The 23,310-nt window shown below is 32.9% G+C and overlaps 1 protein-coding gene across 4 annotated transcripts in view; it reads right to left on the reverse strand.

Moving 5' to 3' along the window:
- Nucleotides 1-20,270, reverse strand: part of LOC136029323 (heterogeneous nuclear ribonucleoprotein L-like) — an 86,446-nt gene extending 66,176 nt beyond the window's left edge. For all 4 annotated transcript variants that reach the window (XM_065707595.1, XM_065707593.1, XM_065707594.1 and 1 more), the window contains exons 1-4: nucleotides 20,025-20,270; nucleotides 9,104-9,161; nucleotides 3,554-3,641; nucleotides 1,666-1,760 (exon numbers count right to left, since the gene is read on the reverse strand). In XM_065707595.1, coding sequence (XP_065563667.1) covers nucleotides 1,666-1,760; nucleotides 3,554-3,641; nucleotides 9,104-9,161; nucleotides 20,025-20,116 — 333 coding nt within the window. In that variant the 5' untranslated portion in view covers nucleotides 20,117-20,270. The remainder of the gene's footprint in view (nucleotides 1-1,665; nucleotides 1,761-3,553; nucleotides 3,642-9,103; nucleotides 9,162-20,024) is intronic.
- Between the last annotated feature and the right edge of the window lie 3,040 nt (nucleotides 20,271-23,310).

Consider the following 23,310-nt stretch of genomic DNA (forward strand, 5'->3'; position numbering starts at 1 on the left):
CCAAATTTCAATAGGATGGCATTTCACTAAGTCTTTGAAAAAATACCATTTTCGGTATTTTCATTCAAAAATAATTAAAAATTGCACCCCATCCCCTATAGGTCTAGTCAAATATGCCCTCCTGACCATACATTTCAAAAATTACCACCGCTGAGATGAGTTCAAACATTTATTGGTCAGCTAGAATTCCAGTAAAGTAGTTCTCCCTTATCGAACAGTTCCTGGTAACGAACTGTAAGTAAGGAGCGACTCGACATACTAGTAATTGAAACTCTTAACAACGATGAAACTAAAATTTCATGTTGAAACTAAATTTTAAAAATTCGTCAAGTTAGATATCACCAATCACAGCCTACGAGCCTGATAAAATTTAACTGATTTTCGAAAATGGGGGGAAAAAACCAAAAAGTCAGGGAATCTTAATGAAAATCGCACCGTCAGACTCAGCATATCCGAAAACCATTCTGCAGAGATTTAAAAATCACAATGGTAAAGGCAAAGCACAAACCTTGGTTCCCTGAAAATTTAATTTTAGTAATCACAAATTCAACAAAGGTCAAATGTTCAACCGTAACCAATTAATCATCATTTTTTCAGCCTAACATTTGTTTTTCACTGGTAAATCACTTCTTTTTTTTGTTGAGGAATCACAATTACAACAAAAAAGAATTCTTAACAAACTTACGGTCGGTTAACTGAACTGGTAGCAATAGATATTTCGAAACTTAGTGCTCGGAGACTTGAAATTTTGTTTCCCAACCATACAAGCTTAATCATTTCACGATAAAACATAGCAGAAACAGTGCGGACAAGGCTGTATCCAGGGGGTTATGGAGTTTGAACCCCCCCCCCCCGAAATGTTTGACCGACTTGCAAAAAACGTAACAAAAATAAACAAAAACAAATTCCTGGTGCATTTAAGTTTTTTTGTAAGCCCCCCCCCCCACCGAACATTTTTTTGTAACCCTACCCCCCCCCCCCCAAAAAAAAAAAAACATAAAAAACGGAATTCTATACACGGCCCTGACTGCGGACATACCAATCTGTCCCGTTCTGGATTTTCAGTTTACAACTTCAGTTTATTCTTCAATTTCCAAAATAAACATTTCATTTTACAATTTAAACTTAATTTTTCGTGTTTAATTTTTCTGTCTTTCATTTCTCTAAGTGAGAGAAATTGCTGAGAAAGTTTGGGATGGGGACGAACGTTGTTTTCACAAATTCAAGGGGGGGGTGCATTGTTCGTTCCATGAAAATACAAGAAAGGTATTTTTAAAAAAATCTAGGTGGAGGGGAGGGGCATAAATCTGGGGGGGAGGGCAATGCCCTTCCTAGATCGACACCATATATCTTTCAATATCCTTTCGATGTAGAATATAACAACAGCTTGTCGGCACTCATAACTTTCTATTATGTTTTCTTTGTGCAAGTCTTGATAAAACTGACAAAGAAAGAAAAAGTTCTATTTTACACATCAATTTCCAATCATTTTTCCATCTTTGAAACAACCTCCAGTGCAGCGTATAAAACTTTTTCCTCTTACAAACTTTAAACTTTAATCAACGTATTTGAATGTATGGAGAACTGACGTAATTAAGGAATCTTGGCATTAAAAAAAAAAAAAAAAAAAAAAAAAAAAAAAGTAAAGGAAAGAAAGAAACTCACCCGGGCAAACTCGATAGAAAGTGTACAACAGCCAGCATATATGTCGCAATTGTCCAAATTAGCTTTGGCCTCTTCAGCAGACTCAACCGAGGAGAATGTACAGTAAATGGTTAAGGAACTTGTCGATTAAATTCAAAATAAAGCACACGAAAGGATACAAAACAAAAGGATATACACTAAATCTTAGTAGCTTAATACGTAAGCAAAATTTTTTCATCTTTTCGAGAACATTCTTCCTGGTAAGGTTATCCATCTTAGGGTATTAGAAAAACATATAATAGATCGAAGTTGAGCTGCCAACACCAACACAATCCCTATGAAAAATGTCTTTCAAACAACAATAAATTCCAAAGAGTACACCTACCAATTTTTTCGATATTAGAAATTGGTAGACTGGAATCGATAAAAATTGGAAATTAGTTTGATTATTTTAGAGGTAGAAGAACTGATTATCCAAAGTGCTGAATCCAGCTTAAAGCCATAAAAAACAAAAACGATCCATTTTGATTTTAAGAGATAAAGTAGCAGCATTAAAAAAAATCGGTTTAAAAAATATTATTGGTAGAAATAAAGAACTTAAGACACACACGGCGCTAGAAATCAAGGACATAAAATTAACTTTAAAAAATTCGTGAAGAATCTTTCATCATTCCAGTCCATCTCATTCGAGGAACGGAACTTCGAGAATGACATATTTAAAGAGCAATGAGGATCATTCTGTCAAACGGTGTTGTAAAGAATGCAAAATATGACAATTATAAGACACACTTGGAAACACTCCAGTTTCAATGAAAGAAAATGATTTTTTTTAAAGGGCTTCGAAAAGTCTAAATTTATAGCACTATACCACATCAAATCAAATATATTGCGAACAGTTAACTACTTGTAATTTAAGAACTAAAAAAGATCAAACTATTTACTTTTTTTCAAGACTAAAAATCAGGTAAGGAATGCAACAGCAACGATATTTTTGTTGTTCCATAGTGTAGCTTTATACGCACAGAAAACCAAGAAGCCTCCAGGCCAACACTTGATTTTTCACAATGAGCCGAAAGCGTCTTTTCTTGAATAAGGTCAAGGTTGCGTAACCCAATAGGGTATTACAAACAAAAGCATTTGCATCTCCTCCCGATCTCAAACTCTTTCCACTTTTTTTTCAACAAAAAAAGATTACACATTATCGACTGCAGCGGTAATCGTGGTTAACTTTGAAAAACTCAGTAAGACAAAAGCCCCTTGAAAAATGGTCGTATATTAATTAGGAATAGTACCTAAAATAGAATATTAAGCCCACATTTAATTTTTCAGAAGCGCATTTACGCTCATTTTGACATAATTTCACTCATACCAGACAAAACATTCCAAATTCTATCCCTATACATGTTATTATCAAAAATATATATTACAAAAACTTCCGAGAATTTAAGCATTGTTAAAAATAACACCTTAAGGATAGCTTTGCAGCTACTATGATCTATCATAGAGTTAAGCCATTTGAGGTAAAAACACGAGCAAACAATTCCTTCGTCCCATCCATGTTCGAAAATCCTACTCTGACTACCTGCCAAGAGAACCTCCAAGTTTTTTAGTAATCTCACAACCCCATGTGACGAACCCAAGCCAACACTTACGATCTTGAGAGGCATTTAGTAAACCATTCTAGTGGTACCAGTTTTGTCTTTCCAAAGCTTTCTACTTAACTTATTGCCCCCAAAAATAAAGTCACTTTTGGATGATCAGTATAAGATACCAATAGTTTTCTGTATGAGCCATAAAAGGGTTAACCATTAGGACTTTCATACAGAACTTTCATATATAGTCTTGTATTAATCAACTAGGCCTAGAATAAGAACAGATCTTATAATTTAATTATGAGCATTAAAAGGATATTCAACCATTGCCTGCACTCCATTTTTCTTAAAAATTACAATGCGTAGTACTTCGCCAAATCTTGAGGTAATCCTTTGAATCACTTCCTAAAAGTAAAGATTTAAATTTAAACAGAACATAGTTTAATAATCATTCACTATCCTATTATACTCCACATTCTTAACAACAAGGGCTATTCAATCATATATACAGAGCTGCCACAGGTTCAAGGAATCAAAAATAGGGACTTAATAGATTTTATTTTTGGCAGATAAGAGATTTTAAGGGACCTTCCTGACACTGAAAAAGGGACCAACAAAGAACTGGTCTAGCTGCTGTTTGCCCTATAAATGACAACATCAACATTATACTCGATATTCAGACCGATTTCTCCAAAATCGAAACCAAGATGGTCAGCAACAATCATTTTTAGCATCATCGTTTGGAAAGAAGCAGGTAATATCAAAATGATCCAACCGGTTGACTTTCCATAGGGATCTTCTCTAGTTTTTTGTTCATTTGTTTTTTTAAACTACTTCAGTTAACGCCACGGAACCGCGTATTTTCTGTATAAGTACCTGGTTGCTTTCAATAGCTTACCAACAATACAAACTGCTGTCGAGTTAAAAGTAAATAACAGTTACCACTCCTGAATTTCTTTTAGTAGAATAGCCATTTTTTTAGCATTATTTTAAACCATTTTTTATTTTCGATTACTACAAGCCCAGATTTGGTATTTACTAGATTGCAACTACTGCTGCAGCAAAGACAAAGGATTATAGGCTTGACAATATTGACTACTTTGGTGAAGTTTCTAGTTTATTAAGAGAAAATTTTAAGAAAATTTAATTTAATTTTAATTAAAGACAAATATCGAACCTCTGGTAATACATATCTAACAAAACGAAAAAAAAAGCATGGCACCTTAATGGGCTCCAGAAGCATAGAGCATCAAATAAATTTTTCCATCATTATCAAGAAGACTTGGACATAGCAGCCATAAAATTATTTTGCAGTCTTCAGGCCACTGAAGGTCACCAATACACTAAAAACCTTTCTTGGGTGGGGCATTGACATGGTTTAATTTTACAAAAGGATTCTAGGGATTTGAGAGCTGCTTTAGGAGCATTTAGGGGCATTTTCGAGTTGTAGGGACATTCAGGGACCTTTTCGAGTTCAAGGGACTTTATGGATCTTGTGACACCCTGTATAGACTACAAAGTGTAAGGATCAAATTTTTTTAAAAATTCAAAATTTTATTTTTATAATCTATTTGATTTTCCTAATCTAAGGTAAAGTTGATTAGAAATAACCTACAAAGATGGACAAAAAAAGCTAGGACTCCTGTCATAGAAATTCACTAATTTATAGCTAAAATGTAAAATTCCTTTTTTGGAGAGAATCGAGTGACTTATTGTCAAGAGAGATTTATCGATTATCAAATAATCCAAGCACTTTAATTTCTAAGCCCCCCCCCCGACCCCACTAGCTGATGGAGAAATAAGCTGATACTGTCTGGCTCTTACGATCCTATTTCACAGAAAGTAACAATTTCAGCTTCGATGACCACATTTTGAAATTGTTGCGACACACATATTCAAGCACAATACTGGTCCTCTCTGACTGAGTGGGATAAAAAATAGCTTATAATCTATCCCGGCACCAAGTTCAATAACCCCTTCTGCTACAGGTCATCATGAGAAAAATTCGGACTAAACATTTCCTAAAGTAGTTGGGACGGATACTGATCTCCAAAAAGCATGACTAGTACATTCGATCTTACTTCCAAGCAATTGGTCATATTGGTTACAACTTCCTCAAGAAAACACAAATAGGCGATATACTCTTACTTCCAACCAAAATTGTTCGACTTTCAACAAACCGCTTTGGCATTAAGTCTACCCATATTTACCGGGATTTAGGGGTCCCTTCATCAAAGATCAAACTTGACAGAAAGCACAGGTAAAACTCAAACTCCTACTTCTAACCAAATTTGGTGGAGATCCAATGATTCTTTTCTATGAGATATCTTGAAGACTAGAAATTAGGCAACCATCTATTTTCTCTCCTCCACAAGGTTGTATTGAGCCCGAGTTCACATAGAGACAAATTTACCCTTCCCCGCGCCCCAGTAAAAGACTGATTGCGACTGTAATCCTAAAAACCAAACTGGAACACTTATTTAGAATGTATTAAGGTAAACAGAAGAAAAAATTTTCAACGAAAGTAAAGAGCTACCTTGACACTTAAAACAAACAGTTATTATTCTGTCGATAAATAAAAGTTCAAATAGGGATAAAATCATTTTAATTGACAGTGATAAATTTCACAAAAAAATACTGGATATTTCGGTCACATATGCAGTGACCTTCATCAGTAGTAAGTAATACAGTATTACTACTGATAACGGCTACTGCATATGTGACCAAAAAATCTAGTACTTTTAGTGAATTTTATCACTGTCTATTTAAATAATTTTATCCATATTTGAACTTTTAATTCATCGTTATGGAAAGGCATTATGTTCTTCGAAATTACCTTAATTATTCTGTATATAGGTGACCTGCTCCCTTCTCAACCTCTTATAATGCTATGCTGAAACTATTTACCAGTACAATAAGTGCACAATCCATTGTCTTTTAAAATATCTGAATTAAAATTGTATTATTTAAAGCATATGCACACCAATAAAATATTACATTCTTGAGATACTTTGAAAACAGAAATTTGCAGAACTTTATAGCCATTAGTTATATTGGATAAACTATGTATGATAATAACTGTTAATTTTTATAGGGTGCAGTAATGTTCAGGGACGAAAAGTATACTGCACATCAGTATAGCCTCTGAGACTGGCAGGCTATATAAATACTTCGTCAATAGTTCTTAGAATTTTTTCCCGTGACATTTTGGTTCTGTTCAGAGCAAAATTATTGTTTTACCGGCCAAAATGCTACAGTGTAGTAATTTCCTTTGGCGTGATCTCTTTTTTTAACTTAAAAAGGGCATTAGATCTTTAAACGTTCATTTGAATGAGCCCTCTTTTAATAATATAGCACTATGAAATATGGATGGTCGCATGCATAACCACTCTTCCCTGGAAAAGTAATAAATTTCATTTCTTGTCGATAGTGGCTTTCTTCTTCTCATACACATTAACTTCAACTACAAAATTTTCCTCAAGAACACGTCCTTTATCGGGGGAATTCAATTTCTATTTCTAAAGTTGTGCAAACTTTCATTTTCTAATAGATCTTAATTAACAACTTCGAAATTGGTACATTTTACACACGTGGAATTAGCATATTGTTGCTGAATACGATTTAATCAAAAACTTAACTTTTTTTAAGAGGTTGGGTTTCTATAGATAATGGTTGTTCTTCAGTTACACTTATTACTACGAACTGTCAAAATTGATGGACATATCAAAATTGATTATAAGGCCATTGTTTCCACGTTCTTAAAAGTGGGTAAGTATTTTAAAAATATTAAGAAAATGTAGACACTTGTACATAGGAAAATGAGAAATTTCCACTTTAAATGTAGGTAAAATTACAGCTCCAGTAGCAAGTGTATCCCTCCTTGGAAAGTTCCCAAGGCACTAATGGTACCCCCACCTTCCAACATTTGTACCGGTAAGCAAATTAATATGTACCTTATGTTGCAAAATTTTTCTGCAATGAGAGGGGAATTATCCTCTCGCCATACCAATATTATCCTAATCCAAAAATACTCCCACGAATAAAGGGAGAATAGAGATCTATTCATACCCCCCTATATTTACTTGAAGGCTCCGGGAGAGGAGCAAATTTCGCGGTAAAGAGTTCAGACACACTACCCCCTCCACTTTCCCGCAATTCCATCAGTCAATTCTCTTTAATACCTCGTTTACAAGTATACATGACTGTACATGCATTTACCAAGCCTCAAAGAATCAACTTACTCAATAAAACTTTAAAATAAATGTCCCTGTTAACAGTCCATTTTGTGCTCTAACTAGTATTTTTAGAATAGAATGCACAACCCCCGCACACCGTTAATGTCTCTAAAACTGGGAAGATCAATACATAATTTTCAATAGTTTTGAATCAATTGATTATCTGAGAATTTTGTATAGACAGCTTTTTTCCTCTATAGGGCAAAATTGTTGTTTCGTGCCACAAAATGGCAGTAAATGCCACTTAACTGTAGCAGAATCTTATTTTGTTACTTAAAAAGGGTACTATGACTTTTAACTTCTTTTCAAATGGATCTTTCTCTGATGTTCTAGTGTTATTTGGTCGATACGAGCAACTTTGGGAGTCGAAATAAATAAACACGTATGTATGATCATCTTCCTTGAAAAAAGGCCGAATTTGGCATTTTTGTAGAGTAGAACTTCTGCAAAAGGTTCACTCGCCTCCTTCACTCACAGATGTACATGCCCTATCTTTCTAGTACATGTCCTAATTATGTAAACTTTACCCCCACCCCCCTATAGCGAACGGTTTGTGTCAGAAAGCCCAAAACCCAACTGAAACATATCCCCCATACAATTTTAACTAACTGATTAATGATTACAAATCACATCACATGTAGGGTCCAGCGAGACCAAAATTTCACTGTGGGATAGATAGCAGGGATAAATTCAAAAAAGGAGCCCCCCCCCCTAAAAAGTTATAGAAAAAATATAAAAATTATAGAGAAGGAACAATCGTGAAATTTTAAGGGGGGGTGTAGCTTTGTCATGCACACATGCCTGATTTCTTGTATTTTCATTTATTTCCATATAGGAGTTTTTTTTCTATTGCATATCTTGCCTGCTGCCAAAGACTTTTATTGTAAAGATTACAGTAGCCATATAAAAATAAACTTTAAAAAGTAGAAAATTAAATCAATGTTCAGCCAAAACAGGGTCAATAGTTTTCAAGGAATATTTTATGGTTTTTAGATCTCAGAAACATTATTGAAACCATTTAGTGCATATAACCCATGTAGAATTTATCGCAAAAACAAATAGTAATGCATACTATAATCTCTGTTTCTACTTGTCCCATCTTTTCCAGAGTTTAGATACGTTCTGGATTGAATAGGAGCAACTCCATTCTACGTTTGATTTTCTTTTTTTAATCTTTGTTGCGGTCGGTTTTGATAGCCTATTTTTTTGTTCATTCTTTGTTTTCCGTTTCTTTTTTTTTTTTGGTTTCTGACTTCTTTTTTTTTATTGCATATCTTGCAAAGAAAAAATGTTGACCTCTTCGAGGTCAACATTGTTTTTCCGTTTGGCCTGCATTCAAGACAATTTATTGCTTATTCGGACAATTTTTCCTTGCTTTTTCAGGTATTCCACAATCCCCATGTCAGAGAAGTGCTTTGCATTTTTACATTATACTAGTTCCAAGCAAGATACTCCTGATGATGAACAAAAGAAAACACGATCAATATTACCCAGAAAACAATTTAGAAATTTTTACACACATATTTTTTTTGCAATGTCGTTGCTGTTACATTCCCTTGGTTGCTGACAAATAATGTGTCTTATGATCCAAATTTTAGATGAGAAAGACACGTGATTAAAAAATATACTTACGACTGTGATCGGATACATAGGGTTCGATATGTGCAACAGAAGAATCTTATTTGGCTCACTAAAAGAAAAAGACAACGTAGAAAAATTTGTAAATCTAATCAGAGAGCAAAAAAGGTCACCAAGGAACAAAGAAAGACATAAAGAAATAAATTGAAAACTCATTTATAGAGAAATAGCTGTAATATGTCTGAATCTTTTCACAAATACTACTAGTGAAAACATTCAAAGAAAACACAAATTTTATACATTTTTGTTGAAATGTCAGTTTCCTTTTTATTTTCTTCTGTATGGGATTTGTGTTTTCTTTGTTGTTGTTTTTTTCACGTGGTTTTTTAAGTGTGTGTTTTTTGTTTGTTTTTTTTTTTACCCCTATTGATTAAGACATCTTGATGTCAAGCCAAAACAGTTTGACTTTTACCACCATTTTGTATATTTTTTTCTTTGTTGATTTTCACTATCTTATTAAAAGTTGTAAACAAATTTAAATCTATTTTCGTTTCAGTTACATTTTAATAGTTTACACCTACTTAATTGTGTGTTCCTTGTCGGGCTTGTTTAAAAGCAAATTTGGCTGAAAAGACCCTTCTTCCCTGAAAAATTGAAAATGTAATGTTTTTTTTCAAAAATATACATATACATATATATATATATATATATATATATATATATATATATATATATATATATATATATATATATATATATATATATATATATATATATATATATTTATATATATATATATATATTATATATATATATATATATATATATATATATATATATATATATATATATATATATATATATATATATATATATATATATATATATATATATATATATATATATATATATATTTATATATATATATATATATATATATATATATATATATATATATATATATATACATATATATATATATATATATATATATATATATATATATACATATATATATATATATATATATATATATATATATATAATACATATATATATATATATATATATATATATATATATATACATATATATATATATATATATATATATATATATATATATATATATATATATATATATATATATATATATATATATATATATATATATATATATATATATATATATATATATATATACATGTATACGAACAAAGACCTTAATAAAACAAAGCAAACTACCAATATCGTCACTGAAAAATCAACCAGGCACAACCATCTGGGTTCAACCCAGGTGTAGTCGACCAGTTCTTTCCAACTTGAAGTAATAACATAAGCAATTTCATTTTTGTCCTCTTTGTATCTAAAAGAGTAATGAAACTGGGGATGCCAACTGTATATTATGGTCCTTAAGTGGCTGCAAAGAATGACTCAAAGCAGGTATTTGAAGAGAAGGGAGAAAACGGGACAAAGATAACTCTTTGGTTGCCTCTGGGTCAGACAAGACTGTCAATCTTCATGTTTTCAAGTATGGAACTTCATGATTGCAAGTCTTGCAAATATTGACCTACTTGTAAAGAATCGCCACCCAAGTGGTTGAATGACATCTCCTAACTTTGTGCCCTCTATGCAGTAAATTAAAACTGCAAATGATGATTATTTATTGCTATTATTTAAGATTCATGAGAGCCACATATGTCAGTTAAGCTTATGAAACTTTGTAGAGACAATAAAATCAACATCCTCACCTTCCCTTAAAACTGTTCACAATACCTTCAATGACTTGGTGTCTCAGTGTACCTTTTTAAAAAGTATATCCTTTTTAAAAAGTATCTTTCCTAAACATAGACAACTGGCTTAGACATTATATACATAAGTTTAGATAGATGGAATTCAATGATAGTTAGGACTAGAATAGTTGGGATTGGCTGACTACAATCTTGGGAAAGCTTGGGCATTTTCTTCCTGAAAATTCCACCATATACTAGTGCCAAATGCGATAAATTACAGTTTGGGTGTCATGTCTCAAATGACAAAGCTGGTACTAATCAGCTACCAGAACTTTTTAGAGATATGTTTAATGGCTCATTTGAAAGCAATTACTCATATATACATGCTTTTTATAAATTCTACTATTTGTAGGTGCCATATAGTGCTAATTACAGCACTTATGGTGCCACTTCTTAAGTGGAAAAGCTTGGAAGCATAAAGTGGTACTATTCTAATAATTATGGTCCAAAACCCATAACTAGAGGTTGACAAGAACACCAACCAAATACTCCCCCTCCCAGCCCCCTTAGTAAATTGTGTCAATTGTCTGCAGGCTATTACAACGTTAGCAGGACTAATGGACTACAACACCATTATAAAAAGATATTTAATGGCTTGTTTAAAAGCTATTGCTTATATCTACATGTTATTGTTTCTCTTATTCTACCATCTGTTGGATTTCATTGATTTCAATATTAACTAGCGCCTGGGTAGAATTTGCTATGAAATCTTTGTCTTTAACATGGTCAGCCTATGTTGAGGCTTATAAAATGACTTTTAGGATATTGAATGATTGTAAAAGGAAGAAATTTATAGAATAATACAAAATTTGTTTGCAAAATTCCTGATGACTATTTCTTGACATATACCTCTACCCTCCTCTGGTTTGCAAAAGTTCACTCTTTACAATAAAAACTTCAATTAACTCAAGGTTCATTCAGCAACTGCATTTGCTGAATAAGGTCTAATAAGTGTGCCTTTTGTGGTAAGATAACCCTCCAAAGTCCTTGGGAAAAGGGCTGTAAGTTACAAATTATGGTCCTACAAAAACCAATAATCAAATTCAATTAACAGACATTGTAATCCAGCTAGTAAACCATTTATATCTAGCACACCCAATGAATGGATTACTAGATTACAGACTTTGAATCAGAATGTCAAGCAGAGGCGTAATTTCGTCAAAATCTATAGGAGAGGAGAGCAAAATTGGAGCCAATTTTCAAAATGACCATGAAATTGAAATATGATCCATATATTACCATGACTTTGAAGGCAAAGTCAGATATACTAAAGAAAACTGACCTGTTTCTCTGGATACTTGAATTATGCAGGCTCATCTTAGTTTTGACACGATTTTTTGCAGAAACTAAATTTAACCTAGGGGAAAAACTGAGGTCTGGGAGGTGGGGGCAAACTTGGGTCTTGAGGGGGCAGTTGCCCCCTCTCCCCTGCCCCATAGCAAATTATGCTCCTGATGTCAAGGATTAGAGTCTTTATCAGGCATTTTCTTTCATCATGGTTTTATCATGCATTCTATACAATCATTTTTCTAATAAATCACTATTTTTGTAAATGAGATGCATTTATTTTGTTGTTGACTGAGACTTTAATGTAACTATCAAGGTTGTCTGCAGCATTATCAAAGGGTGTCTTATCAGCCCTAGATGAGAAATAGTCAGAAATTAAATATAAAGAAAAAAACTTTTTCTACTGAATCATGAAAACTTAAACAAACAAATTATTCTGTATGATGGGGCTTCCCCCCCCCAAAAAAAAAATCATGATCATGTTGCTTTCCCATTAAATTGAAATGGGCATGGATTTAATAATAGTTTTTCTGAGGGAAGCAGAGGAAATTTGAAAAAAAAAATTATTGCTTCTCAGTTTAACACATATCAATAATTCTAGTACAAATGAAGCAACTAATTATATTTCCCTAAGTTTGTAGGATTATAGAAACTAGCACTGTACTGAAAACCCAAAAGCCAAGTATAAAAAACAAGAATATCATTTTGGGAGTGAAAAATGAGCATGGTGCCAGCCAACAACAAACTAATCTACAAAGCTTTTCATAACCTTACCACACACTATGATAGCCTATAAGTAACTTTCAATATACAATTGAAACTATCTTAAAAACATGAGCATAAAAATAAATATTTTTTAATAGCCACAAAGTCATAGAACAGTATACATAAATAATTAATTGATTTATCAGGTAACATTTTGGTCTTAACAGCTATAATGCCAATAGTGACCAATATGCAATTTTTGTTGTAAGAAGAACACTTTTGTATTGCTCAAAATGAAGATCAAACAAGCCATAATATAAACTATGGAAATCTAGTTATTTCTCTCTATACAACAGAGAATTTCAAGTCATAATACAAATTATAAAGCTTGTCTATAATCCTACTACTATCAAGACAGCTTTGCTTTGGACTTGCCTACAAACTAACATGGAAATCCTTTTCAGAACAAAAAGAAGAGCCAATCAAAGTGATACAAAATTAAGCAAAAAATAAACTCAAACCAAAAATCCTAAAATGCATTATTTTTATATTTTAAAAAGTGACTCTAATATGTTTGCTTTTGCTCTGCCAGTAATAGTGATGTTTTATGTTTTAAGTAACACAGTGATTTTCTATAATCCTACAAAGATATTTCTTTTTAACTAATCTAAGATTAGGATTCATTGTGTCTACCAGTAACCTATAGGCTATTTGAAATTGCGATTTCTGTACAGGCTTTGGTTAAGACATTCAAGTTGATCAAATAGTTTTCTTTTCATATTATAAAATAAGAATTGTTTTCTTAACATGTGTCCTTCTTAGTAAGCCTGAATATAAACCAGTATCAAGGTTTTGATAAGCCCAATAGTAGGACAGTTGAAAAATTTTAAGGCAATTCCACCATACTTTAACCCCCCCCCTCCTAAAGTGTAAGTATATAGCCCTAATTGTATATTTCTGAGGTGTTTTTCAGTTTTTTCAGCAATGTCTGAATGAATTTCAACCTACATAGGTGGAAGCAAGAGTGAAACATGGCAAACAGCACAGGAAATATATAATGTGGGCTAGCCTATATATTTGCACATTGGGGGGGTGGGGGATATATATAGTGGAATTGCTATAAAAAAAATTAACTTAAGTTTTTCTGGACATTGACAAGTAGGCTAAGAATAATTTCTCAACATATTTCCTTCTTAATAGGCTTAATTCTAGGCTTATACCTAATCTACTTTCTAGTTTCTATTTTAGGATGATTGAAATCTTGAAGCAGACTTGCCTAGCTGTCTAACTACTGGGTATCTTACCCTATAGGCCTACATAATTTGGGCTATATTTTTATCCATCATGGGGGAAGGGTGTAAAATGAATCAGTCTGCATTTAAAAATAAGGTAAAATTCTAGTTTAGCTGCCTATGCTATCTTGGAAAGGGGTTATGAACACCAAACTTTCAGTAATGAATCCGGAGCCAAAAACATACTCTGTGAAGGTATTTTTATACTTCAGTAAAACATTTGACAAAGTTTCAGTTAGTTTGTTGCTTGAAAAATGTAAAAAGTATGAGCTAGACAGTAAAACTTTAGCAGAGGTTAAAGATCAGTCATCAGGCCATTCCCAGCAAGTTAAAGTCAGTAGTGTACTTCCAAGTGATAGCCCAATTTTGAGTAGTAGGCCACAAGTGTCATTGTATTGGATCCAGTGTTATTTTGTTTGTCAATGACTTGCTGGAAAAAAATTGTCACTCCACTGTTAAACTGTTTGCAGACAATGTAAAACTGTATAAAAGTTTCACCTCCCAGATAAACATTGCCCTTTCAAGAGGATCTGAATGCCTTAAATGATAGGTGTAAATCAAACTCTAAGTTTGCAAACCATCAAAAATGTTTCACACTTCATTATTTTTCAAAACAATCAACTTATTGTTATTTTCTTGGTGATACAGCTGTTTCATCTGTGGATTCAGCAAGGAATTTAGGTATTCACTGTGACAACCAGTTAGTTTCATAAGCATGTGTCACTAATTTTGTGAAATGCTAATTACAGTCTGCTCTGAAATAAGAGAAGTTTCAGGAAATTCAACCTTCAAACTATTATGACACTATACAAGACAATAGTATATCTGGTGGTAGAATATTGTTCCTCTGTGTAGTATCCAACATGGAAACATGACTCACAGCAAATTGAGAAGGTTCAACATTGGGCATCAATGTTTGTGCCATATTTGAGTATGAATCAGTTATCATTCATTGTTCAAAGCAAAAGGACCTAGATGTGATTTATATTGCACTCTCAAAACCTGTTTCCTAAAAAAGCATATTGACCTATTGAACAAAATTTGATATGATCTGTTGGAATAATAAATTGCTAGTGAACTTGATATTGAGTTAAATTGGATACGATCTTTGGATGTGCAGGCTTAACTACTAGAGCTATTTTTAAGCATTATAAGACCAATTGGACCAATTACAAGGTGATTGCCAAGCTCGCGTGGGCCTACATATTAAAGTTGAGTGCAGTTTTTATTTTTATTTTTGATAATACATTTCAATGGTTCAGTTCACAAAAGATGCTGTTGTTCTAGCAAAATTCAAAAACTATCCACCATGGCCATGTCAAGTGTTGGATATAATTCAGGCCAAGAACAAAAAAATATCCTATGTTGTATTTTGTTATGGAAGCCATGAAATCGTGACAACAAGAGCCTCACAGCTTTCAGCCTTTGTTAACATTTCAAAGGAAGCCAAGAAGAAAAATGAATTAGGCGTTGCAAACGCTTTTGCCAAATTAGCTGATTTTCCTGATAAGCATCTCAAGATTAGTGGTTCTAGTTTACCAGATACATTGGCGAATTCAATAAATTCTGCCTTATTGGATTTGGACACGCTAAAATCCAATATCCAAAATGATATAGAAAAAGAAGTACGTGAAAAAGTTGGATTATCAAATAGTGCGGATATAATTGACTCTATTGTTTCTCAGATTCACGACTCTATACTAGTCCAGTATTTGACCAAGTTTGATGAGATTGAAAACAAACTACAGGCTCTCCAAAACGCAAACCTAGCCCTAGAAAACAGGATTGAACAGCTTGAAACCCGTCTTGATGATATGGAGCAGGAAAAGCGATAAAATCAGCTTGTATTTCATGGTGTTGAACAAAGTGGGGGTCTTCCCATCTCTGAGTGTATATTGAATGTGATTATGGATAAAATGCAAATTTCTGATTTTTCTTCAACTGCAATAGTTTCTGTATTTAAATTTCGAGCACATTTTACTGATTTGGACACCATTGTAAATACCAAAAAGCGTCCTGCGCCTGTGTTGGTTGTGTTCAAGTCTGCTGAAACTGCAAGAAAAGTGTTTTCATGTAAGTCAAAACTTGCTTGGTCGGAAATATTTGTTACCGAGTACCTAACATCAAAAAAGAAACAGATTCTTGACTTGGCTAAAAGTAAGCTTGGAAACAGAAATGTTTGGTCAAACAACGGGACAATTTTTGGAAAAGATTCAGTAGGAGTGATCCGTAAAATCAGAACTAAGGCTGAAGTGGTCCGTTTGCCGAATCCGACTGCATAATTTTGAGTTATGAAATTATGTTGTTGCACTACTTGTATGTTTGTTTTCCTCTTTGAATTTTATAGCCAAAATGTCAGTTTCTTTCATGTTTATCTCTTTCTTTTTCCTTCTTCTTTCTGCCTATCAGACTTTTTTTTTATTATTATTATTATTAAATAGTCACCTTAAATGAGCGTGAATAGATATGATGACGCTTTGAATGAATTTGAACAAAACTGGTTTATTCTTGGAAGCCAAGCTTGTGACACACTTGTGGGGGATCTCAAATTCGTGATTACCAGTTTGCGATTTTCTTGTATAAATATTTGAATCACCTTTTTACTTGTAATAGAGACCATCATGATCATAATACAAGAAAAGCTGATAACTTAACTCATGAGTTTAGGAGTACTACTCAGGCATCTTTTGTGATTTGCCATTATGGTCCCTATGTTTGGAATATTTTGCCCAAGGGTGTGAAAAATGCGCCTAGTCTTCTGGCTTTCAAGTCACAGGTAAAGAAGTTTCTTTTATCTCGTGAATAATTTTGATGTAAGCCCTGTTCCAGGTTGTCATTCTATTCAAGGCATTTCCCTGATTTACTTGCTGTTAATTTCTGTTAATTTTTTTTTATCTGTCTTCTTCTTGTCTTTTTCCTCTTTCTCTTTTCTCCTTTCTTCCTTCATCAGTTGAGTTTCTTTTGTATTGAGTAGCGTGATATGAATGTGTTTTTAATTAGCTGAGGGTGATAACCTTGCTTGCCTTTACAAGCTTATTGCCTTTCTTGGCAGGTGAATGGCAAATAGTGTTTGTTTTCTTTTCTGAATAAATGTATAACTGTATACCTTTGAGTCATTTACTACATCAGTGCTAACTGAAATGTTTGCAACTTCCTTCCCTGTAGTTTTGATGGAACAGGATTAACCTGATCAATACATTCCAGGTTATGAAGGATGTATAATGAGGACTGGGCTGATTTTTTCAAGCTTAGTCAGTATTCAGCCAATTGATGAAACTTACATAAACTGTATCAACCACAAGTGCACAAGGAAATAGGTCAATGTAGCTTTATTAGGCAAGCAACAAAGCTTTGAAATAGTTTAACTGATACCATAGTTTCTGTGCAAAAGGTGTAAACATTTAAGAGTACTCTTGTTGAAACTAGTTTCTATGAAAAACCGTTTCTGCAATATAGTTAGCTCTATAGTTTTTTTTACTGAAGAATTTTTTTGTTTTGTTTAGCAGTGTTGCTGTTGAGTTGTCTTTTTTTGTTTGTACTGTGACAAACCTATGGCTTTCCCCTGTGTTGAATAAAATAAATAAAATTGTCCAGCTCCTAGGGTAACCCCCTTCTAAAATCTATGTCTTAGAAATTCATTTACTGGACAGGTTTCTCTGGGTCATTGAAACTTTAACAAAAACAGATTTTAGCTTAATTTTCAGTTATCAGTTTCTTTTTCACTGGTTTTAGTTCTGAAAATGTAATTTCTGTTGTTCAAATAGGATTTTAAGCCATATGAATGGGTTTAAGGATAGATTTTGGAGTTTATTTGCATCACAAATGATCTGTACACATACCCCCATGATGTGCAAATAGACTATATACCTTAATTTGAATATATTTAAGGGTGGGGGTAAATTTTATTTGTGATGCAAATGATGGTTATATTTAGATTTGGAATGCAATTCCTGGTGTATACTTGCAAATTAAGTGGGGTGGGGTATATTCTCTGTTAATATATAAGTTTCATAAATTTCTTGGAAAAACAAGAAAAGAAATGAAGACAAAGGTTCACCTGCTGCAATACATATCAAATAGCATTATTGTGAATATTATGAAGTAATAATTTTTTTTTAACATGTCTCCTTATGTGGTGGACTGCTTATTTATCTATACCTGGTTTTTTTGGTAAATATTTTGCAGTTCATAGAATTGACTTACCAATGAAGTGAACATACTACTCAATACCTTTTTTATGCTCTCTATAAATATAATAATTGCTTCTATTGCAAGTTCAAATTAAGCACTTTTTTACCTAACCTACCTAACCTAACTAACCCAACCTAATGTAACAATAAATAATTTTGACACTGAGAAAACATAGTATTATTTTTTTGAAAATGACCTAGAAAACAGAGCTGAGAAAATTTAATATTATTTCATCAAAACAACCAATAACTTATACTTAAAAATTTGTCATTTTTAAGAGCACAAAAAGTGCTTAAATTTTAATTTGCAATAGAAGCAAATTATGAAGAACATAAAAAAAGGCATTGAGTGGTATGTTCATTTTATTGGTAAGTCAATTATATGAACTGCAAAATATTTACCAGTTTTTTTCTAAATTTAGTTGGCATAAATGTACTTGCAGATCTTAGAAACCTCACAAATTGGGATTGAACAAAGTTATGAAGCAGAAAATAGCTTTGTTGAACTCCATTTGAGCAGAATGTCTATTTTGCAAGGTTTCACTTTTAAAACAAAGATTATTGAAGGTGATTAAATATCCCTGTCTCTAGAGGAAGAATGAGTGGAGATAGGTAGGCTACTTCAAAATACATTTCCAGGACATAACCTACTAACCTAAGGTCTGTAGACCCATCCCTGAAAGTGTCATTTCCCTGACCTGTCCCCTTTCTAATATAGCTGAACTGGATTCTACCAAAAAATGAGCACTTTAGAGTAGGCTTAGCCTGTTTTAAATTAGCCAGGCCATAATGCAAATAGTAGGGTAGTGAAGCAGCAATGCCACTTGGCAGTTTTCAAATTTGTTGGAAGATTTTGTCTAACAATAATATTTACACATATAAAATACTTTTTGCTCAAAAAAAGCTGTCGAATACAAGTTGTGCTGCTAAATTTTCAGTCACCTTTGGAAATGTGTCAAACATTTCCTTGTTAAGAGTTAAAGTAGCCTGTTAGAACAAAACCATTGGTAAAATTCTAGTTAATTGACTTCTTGCTATCTCAGAAAGGGTTTAGGTTAAGAAAATAAAATTTTCAGAGATGAATCTACAGACTAAAGTATGTCCTGGGAAGGGGTTTTAAAGTACCCACCTCCACTCCTTCTCCCTCTAGAGCGCCCTGATATTTGCCTACATGACAGGTCTAGCCTATACCTATTGAAATTTTGACAAAACATTTTACCATAATTTTTGGTTATTCGTTGCTTTTTCTCTGCCTTTAGTTCTGAAAATGCAATTCCTGTTATTTGAGCAGAATTTTGAGCCATATCAAAGTTTTTTTTCAAATTTAGGAAATGTATTTGCATGTCTTTAAAACCTTATAAAATGGAATTGAGCAAAGTTATGAAGCTGAAAACAATTTTATTGTACTTCAATTAAGCAGAAGATCTATTTTGCAAGGTTTCACTTTTATAACACACATATTTTTAAGAGTTGTCAAAGGTCAGGGCCCTCTAGAGGGAGAAGGAGTGGAGGCAGTCGCTTCAAAATACCTTCCCAGGACATACTTTAGTCTGTAGATTCATCTCTGAAAATTTCATTTTCTTAACCTAAACCCTTTCTGAGATAGCAAGAAGTCAATTAACTAGAATTTTACCAAACCATTTTCTTTGAAATGGTTAACCACTAAGTATTTACCAAGACACTTATCAAGAAATTCAAAATCAACTTACATTTTTGGGTCAAATCTTCTTCTAGGGGCTAGAACAGAGTCTTCTCTGTATGTATCCCTGAAGCTCCTTTGGTCTCTATATCTATCAGCCATTATATATTTTTGGGAAATTTTCAGCCTTTATCTGATGGGTCAAACTGGATAACAACTGTTGGTCAAGTCAATTTAAGTTATGAAAATGAATTCGGTTTCTTATAGTCCTACTTCAAACCGGAATTTTATTGAGTAAGTCGCTGCTGTTGTTGGGAATTTTATTTTTAGCAGTGTTTCCAAATTTCTCAGAAAGAGAGCCAGAAAAAATAAAATCGCTATTAGCATTTTCGAAAGAAAAATATTTATACACTTGAATTGAAATTGTAGGAGCAGGTGAGCAACCCAATTTAGATACATTTAGATTTATATAAAGCGAAGCAACCATTTCAGTAGCTTATTTAAATTCACAGGATGAGTCAAAAGGAAAAGGACTGATTAGTCTCTACTGAAAAGACGACTTTTGCTGAAATAGAAGAAGTATTTGCAAAAAGCCCACAATCTTAAATAAAAGAACAAGTTCTTTCGGCGTGCAAATTCAAATTTTCCTTTCCCCATTTTAAATAAGTTTCGTTGCAGGATAAAAATTCAAGGATTCTCTTACTGTGTTCAGGGGTCAAAATTGACCTTTTTCTGATTTCTTATTTTGAGCATTCATACTACTAGTATGACTAGTTCTACTATTAAAACTCTAATCAATGTTACTACCGAAAATCCTAATTCTAGATCATTAACTTTACCCCTTTTACTATTACATTACCACTACTCCTAACAAAAAAAAATGTCCAAAATCTTTCCACATCTTTTTTGAGATGAAGAAAGATAATTTTCCCTTTTTAAATCTTGGTCACTTAGGAAAATTATCTTTATTTATCTGTTGCTAATTCAGTTATCTGTTAAAAAAACAAGTTTTTTTAACTGAAAGTAAGGAGCGACATTAAAACTTAAAACGAACAGAAATTACTTCGTATATGAAAGGGGCTTCTTACTCACCAACGCCCCACTCTTTACGCTAAAGTTTGACTCTTTCTCTCAACTCTTTTTTTTAAAACAGTAAAAAACTTTAGCATAAAGAGCGGGGCGTTGGTGAGGAAGATGCCCCTTTCATATACAAAGTAATTTCTGTTCGTTTTATGTTTTAATGTCGCTCCTTACTTTCAGTTAATTTTTTTATTTAATTTCTGAACGTTTTTGAATCAATACATGTTTTGGTTTTGGCTCTCCGCAGAGGAATAATTAAAACGAAATTTCCATTTTTTTTATTTATTTTTTTTGGCTCAATGGCCTTCTCATAATTTTGATCGAATGATTTTGAGAAAAAAAAAGCGGGGGAGGAACCTTAGTTGCCTTTGATTTTTTGGTTAATTAAAAAGGCAACTAGAACTTTTAATTTTTTACGAATCTTTTTATTAGTAAAAGATATACGTAACTTATAAATTAGCTTACGTAAAGAAGTATTGTATTCTCATGTTTTTATTACATATATGAGGGGGTTCGCCTCCTCGTCAGTACCTCGCTCTTTACACTAAAGCTTAAATTTTGTCGAATTCATTAAGAATGACCCCTGAATCACAAAAGCCGTAGAATAAATAGTTGAAATTACTAAAAATACTTTAGCGTAAAGAGCGAGGTATTAGGAAGAGGTGAGCCCCTGATATGGGTAATAATTTATGTTCGTTTTAAGTTTTAATGCTGCTCCTTACTTCCAGCTGCAAAAAAAAACTTTTTCATATTTATTTTTTCATTGTTTTTTTTTTAAATAATGCTAGTAAATCTTGCGCTCCCTTCATGGAAATTTTCTTCCACCATGACAAATTCCTCGATGGAAAGTTCCCCCAGCCTATCCCCCTCTTCTCAATCCCTCCTCCAACCAAAAAATCCTCCTGAAAACGCCTGCACACTTCCCAATAACTATTACTATATGTAAGCACTGGTCAAAGTTTGTAACTTGTAGCCCCTTCCACTGGGACTGTGGGGGAGTAAGTCGTCCCAAAGACATAGTTATAAGGTTTTTCGACTACGTTGAATAAAATGGCTATCTCAGAATTTTGATTCGTTGACTTTGGGAAAATAATTAGCGTGGGAGGGGGCCTAGGTGCCCTCCAATTTTTTGGTCACTTAAAAGCGACACTAGAACTTTTCATTTCCGTTAGAATGAGCCCTCGCAACATTCTAGTACAACTGGGTCGATACGATCACCCCTGGGAAAAAAAAACAAACAAACAAATAAACACGCATCCGTGATCTGCCTTCTGGCAAAAAATACAAAATTCCACATTTCTTGTAGATAAGAGCTTGAAACTTCTACAGTAGGGTTCTCTGCTACAGTAGAATCTGATGGTGTGATTTTCGTTAAGATTCTTTGACTTTCAGGGGGGTTTTTCCCCTATTTTCTAAAATAACGCAAATTTTCTCAGGCTTGTAACTTTTGATGGGTAAAACTAAACTTGGTGAAACTTATATATTCAAAATCAACATTAAAATGCGATTCTTTTGATGTAGCTATTAGTATCAAAACTCCAGTTTTTAGAGTTTTGGTTACTATTGAGCCGGGTCGCTCCTCACTACAGTTCGTTACCACGAACTGTTTGATATTCATAATTGCTTTGATCATGAAATATATTTGTGTTACATTAATTAGGTATTAACTTCAATAAATGTATAACGACCTAAAAAACGTTAGCCTTCCCAATTAGGCTGGACCCTATTGAATGAAAATCCTACCCAAAGCTATAACCAGAATAACGGAAGATTTCGAATGGTCTTTCACTCTTCTTTTTAGACTGAGGCTGAGGAATATACTTGTCTTTCAAATAAGCATCATTCCCAAAGTCTTCAGACGTGTCTGAAAGATGATGTATGCAAAAATCGAATGGAAAATTCAACAAGACATCAAACATTATTGTCCGAAGGAAAGAACAAACTTTACTCCTTAAATAGATTTGGAATAAATAATTGTAACTTAATTGAAATGAATACGATATAGCAAAACAAACAGTAGCCAAGAACTAAAGAATCTAGATAAATTAATATTATAAAACCCTTATAGAAGTATAGCCACTATTGTACAAAGGATAAAAGTACTACTTTTATTTACCGCTGAAAAGTTAAATAATACCTCTTCAAATCATGCACAACAGTAAATCATGTGTCAAATTCCCGAAAATGTTTGATTACATACCATTATTTTCTTTTTGTATTCTTCTATTCAAGAAGCAAATTTTGATATTTTGAAATCAAATGTTCATAAATATTTC

The sequence above is a fragment of the Artemia franciscana genome, chromosome 7, assembly GCF_032884065.1.
Source record: "Artemia franciscana chromosome 7, ASM3288406v1, whole genome shotgun sequence".
Classification (NCBI taxonomy): Eukaryota; Metazoa; Arthropoda; class Branchiopoda; order Anostraca; family Artemiidae; genus Artemia; species Artemia franciscana.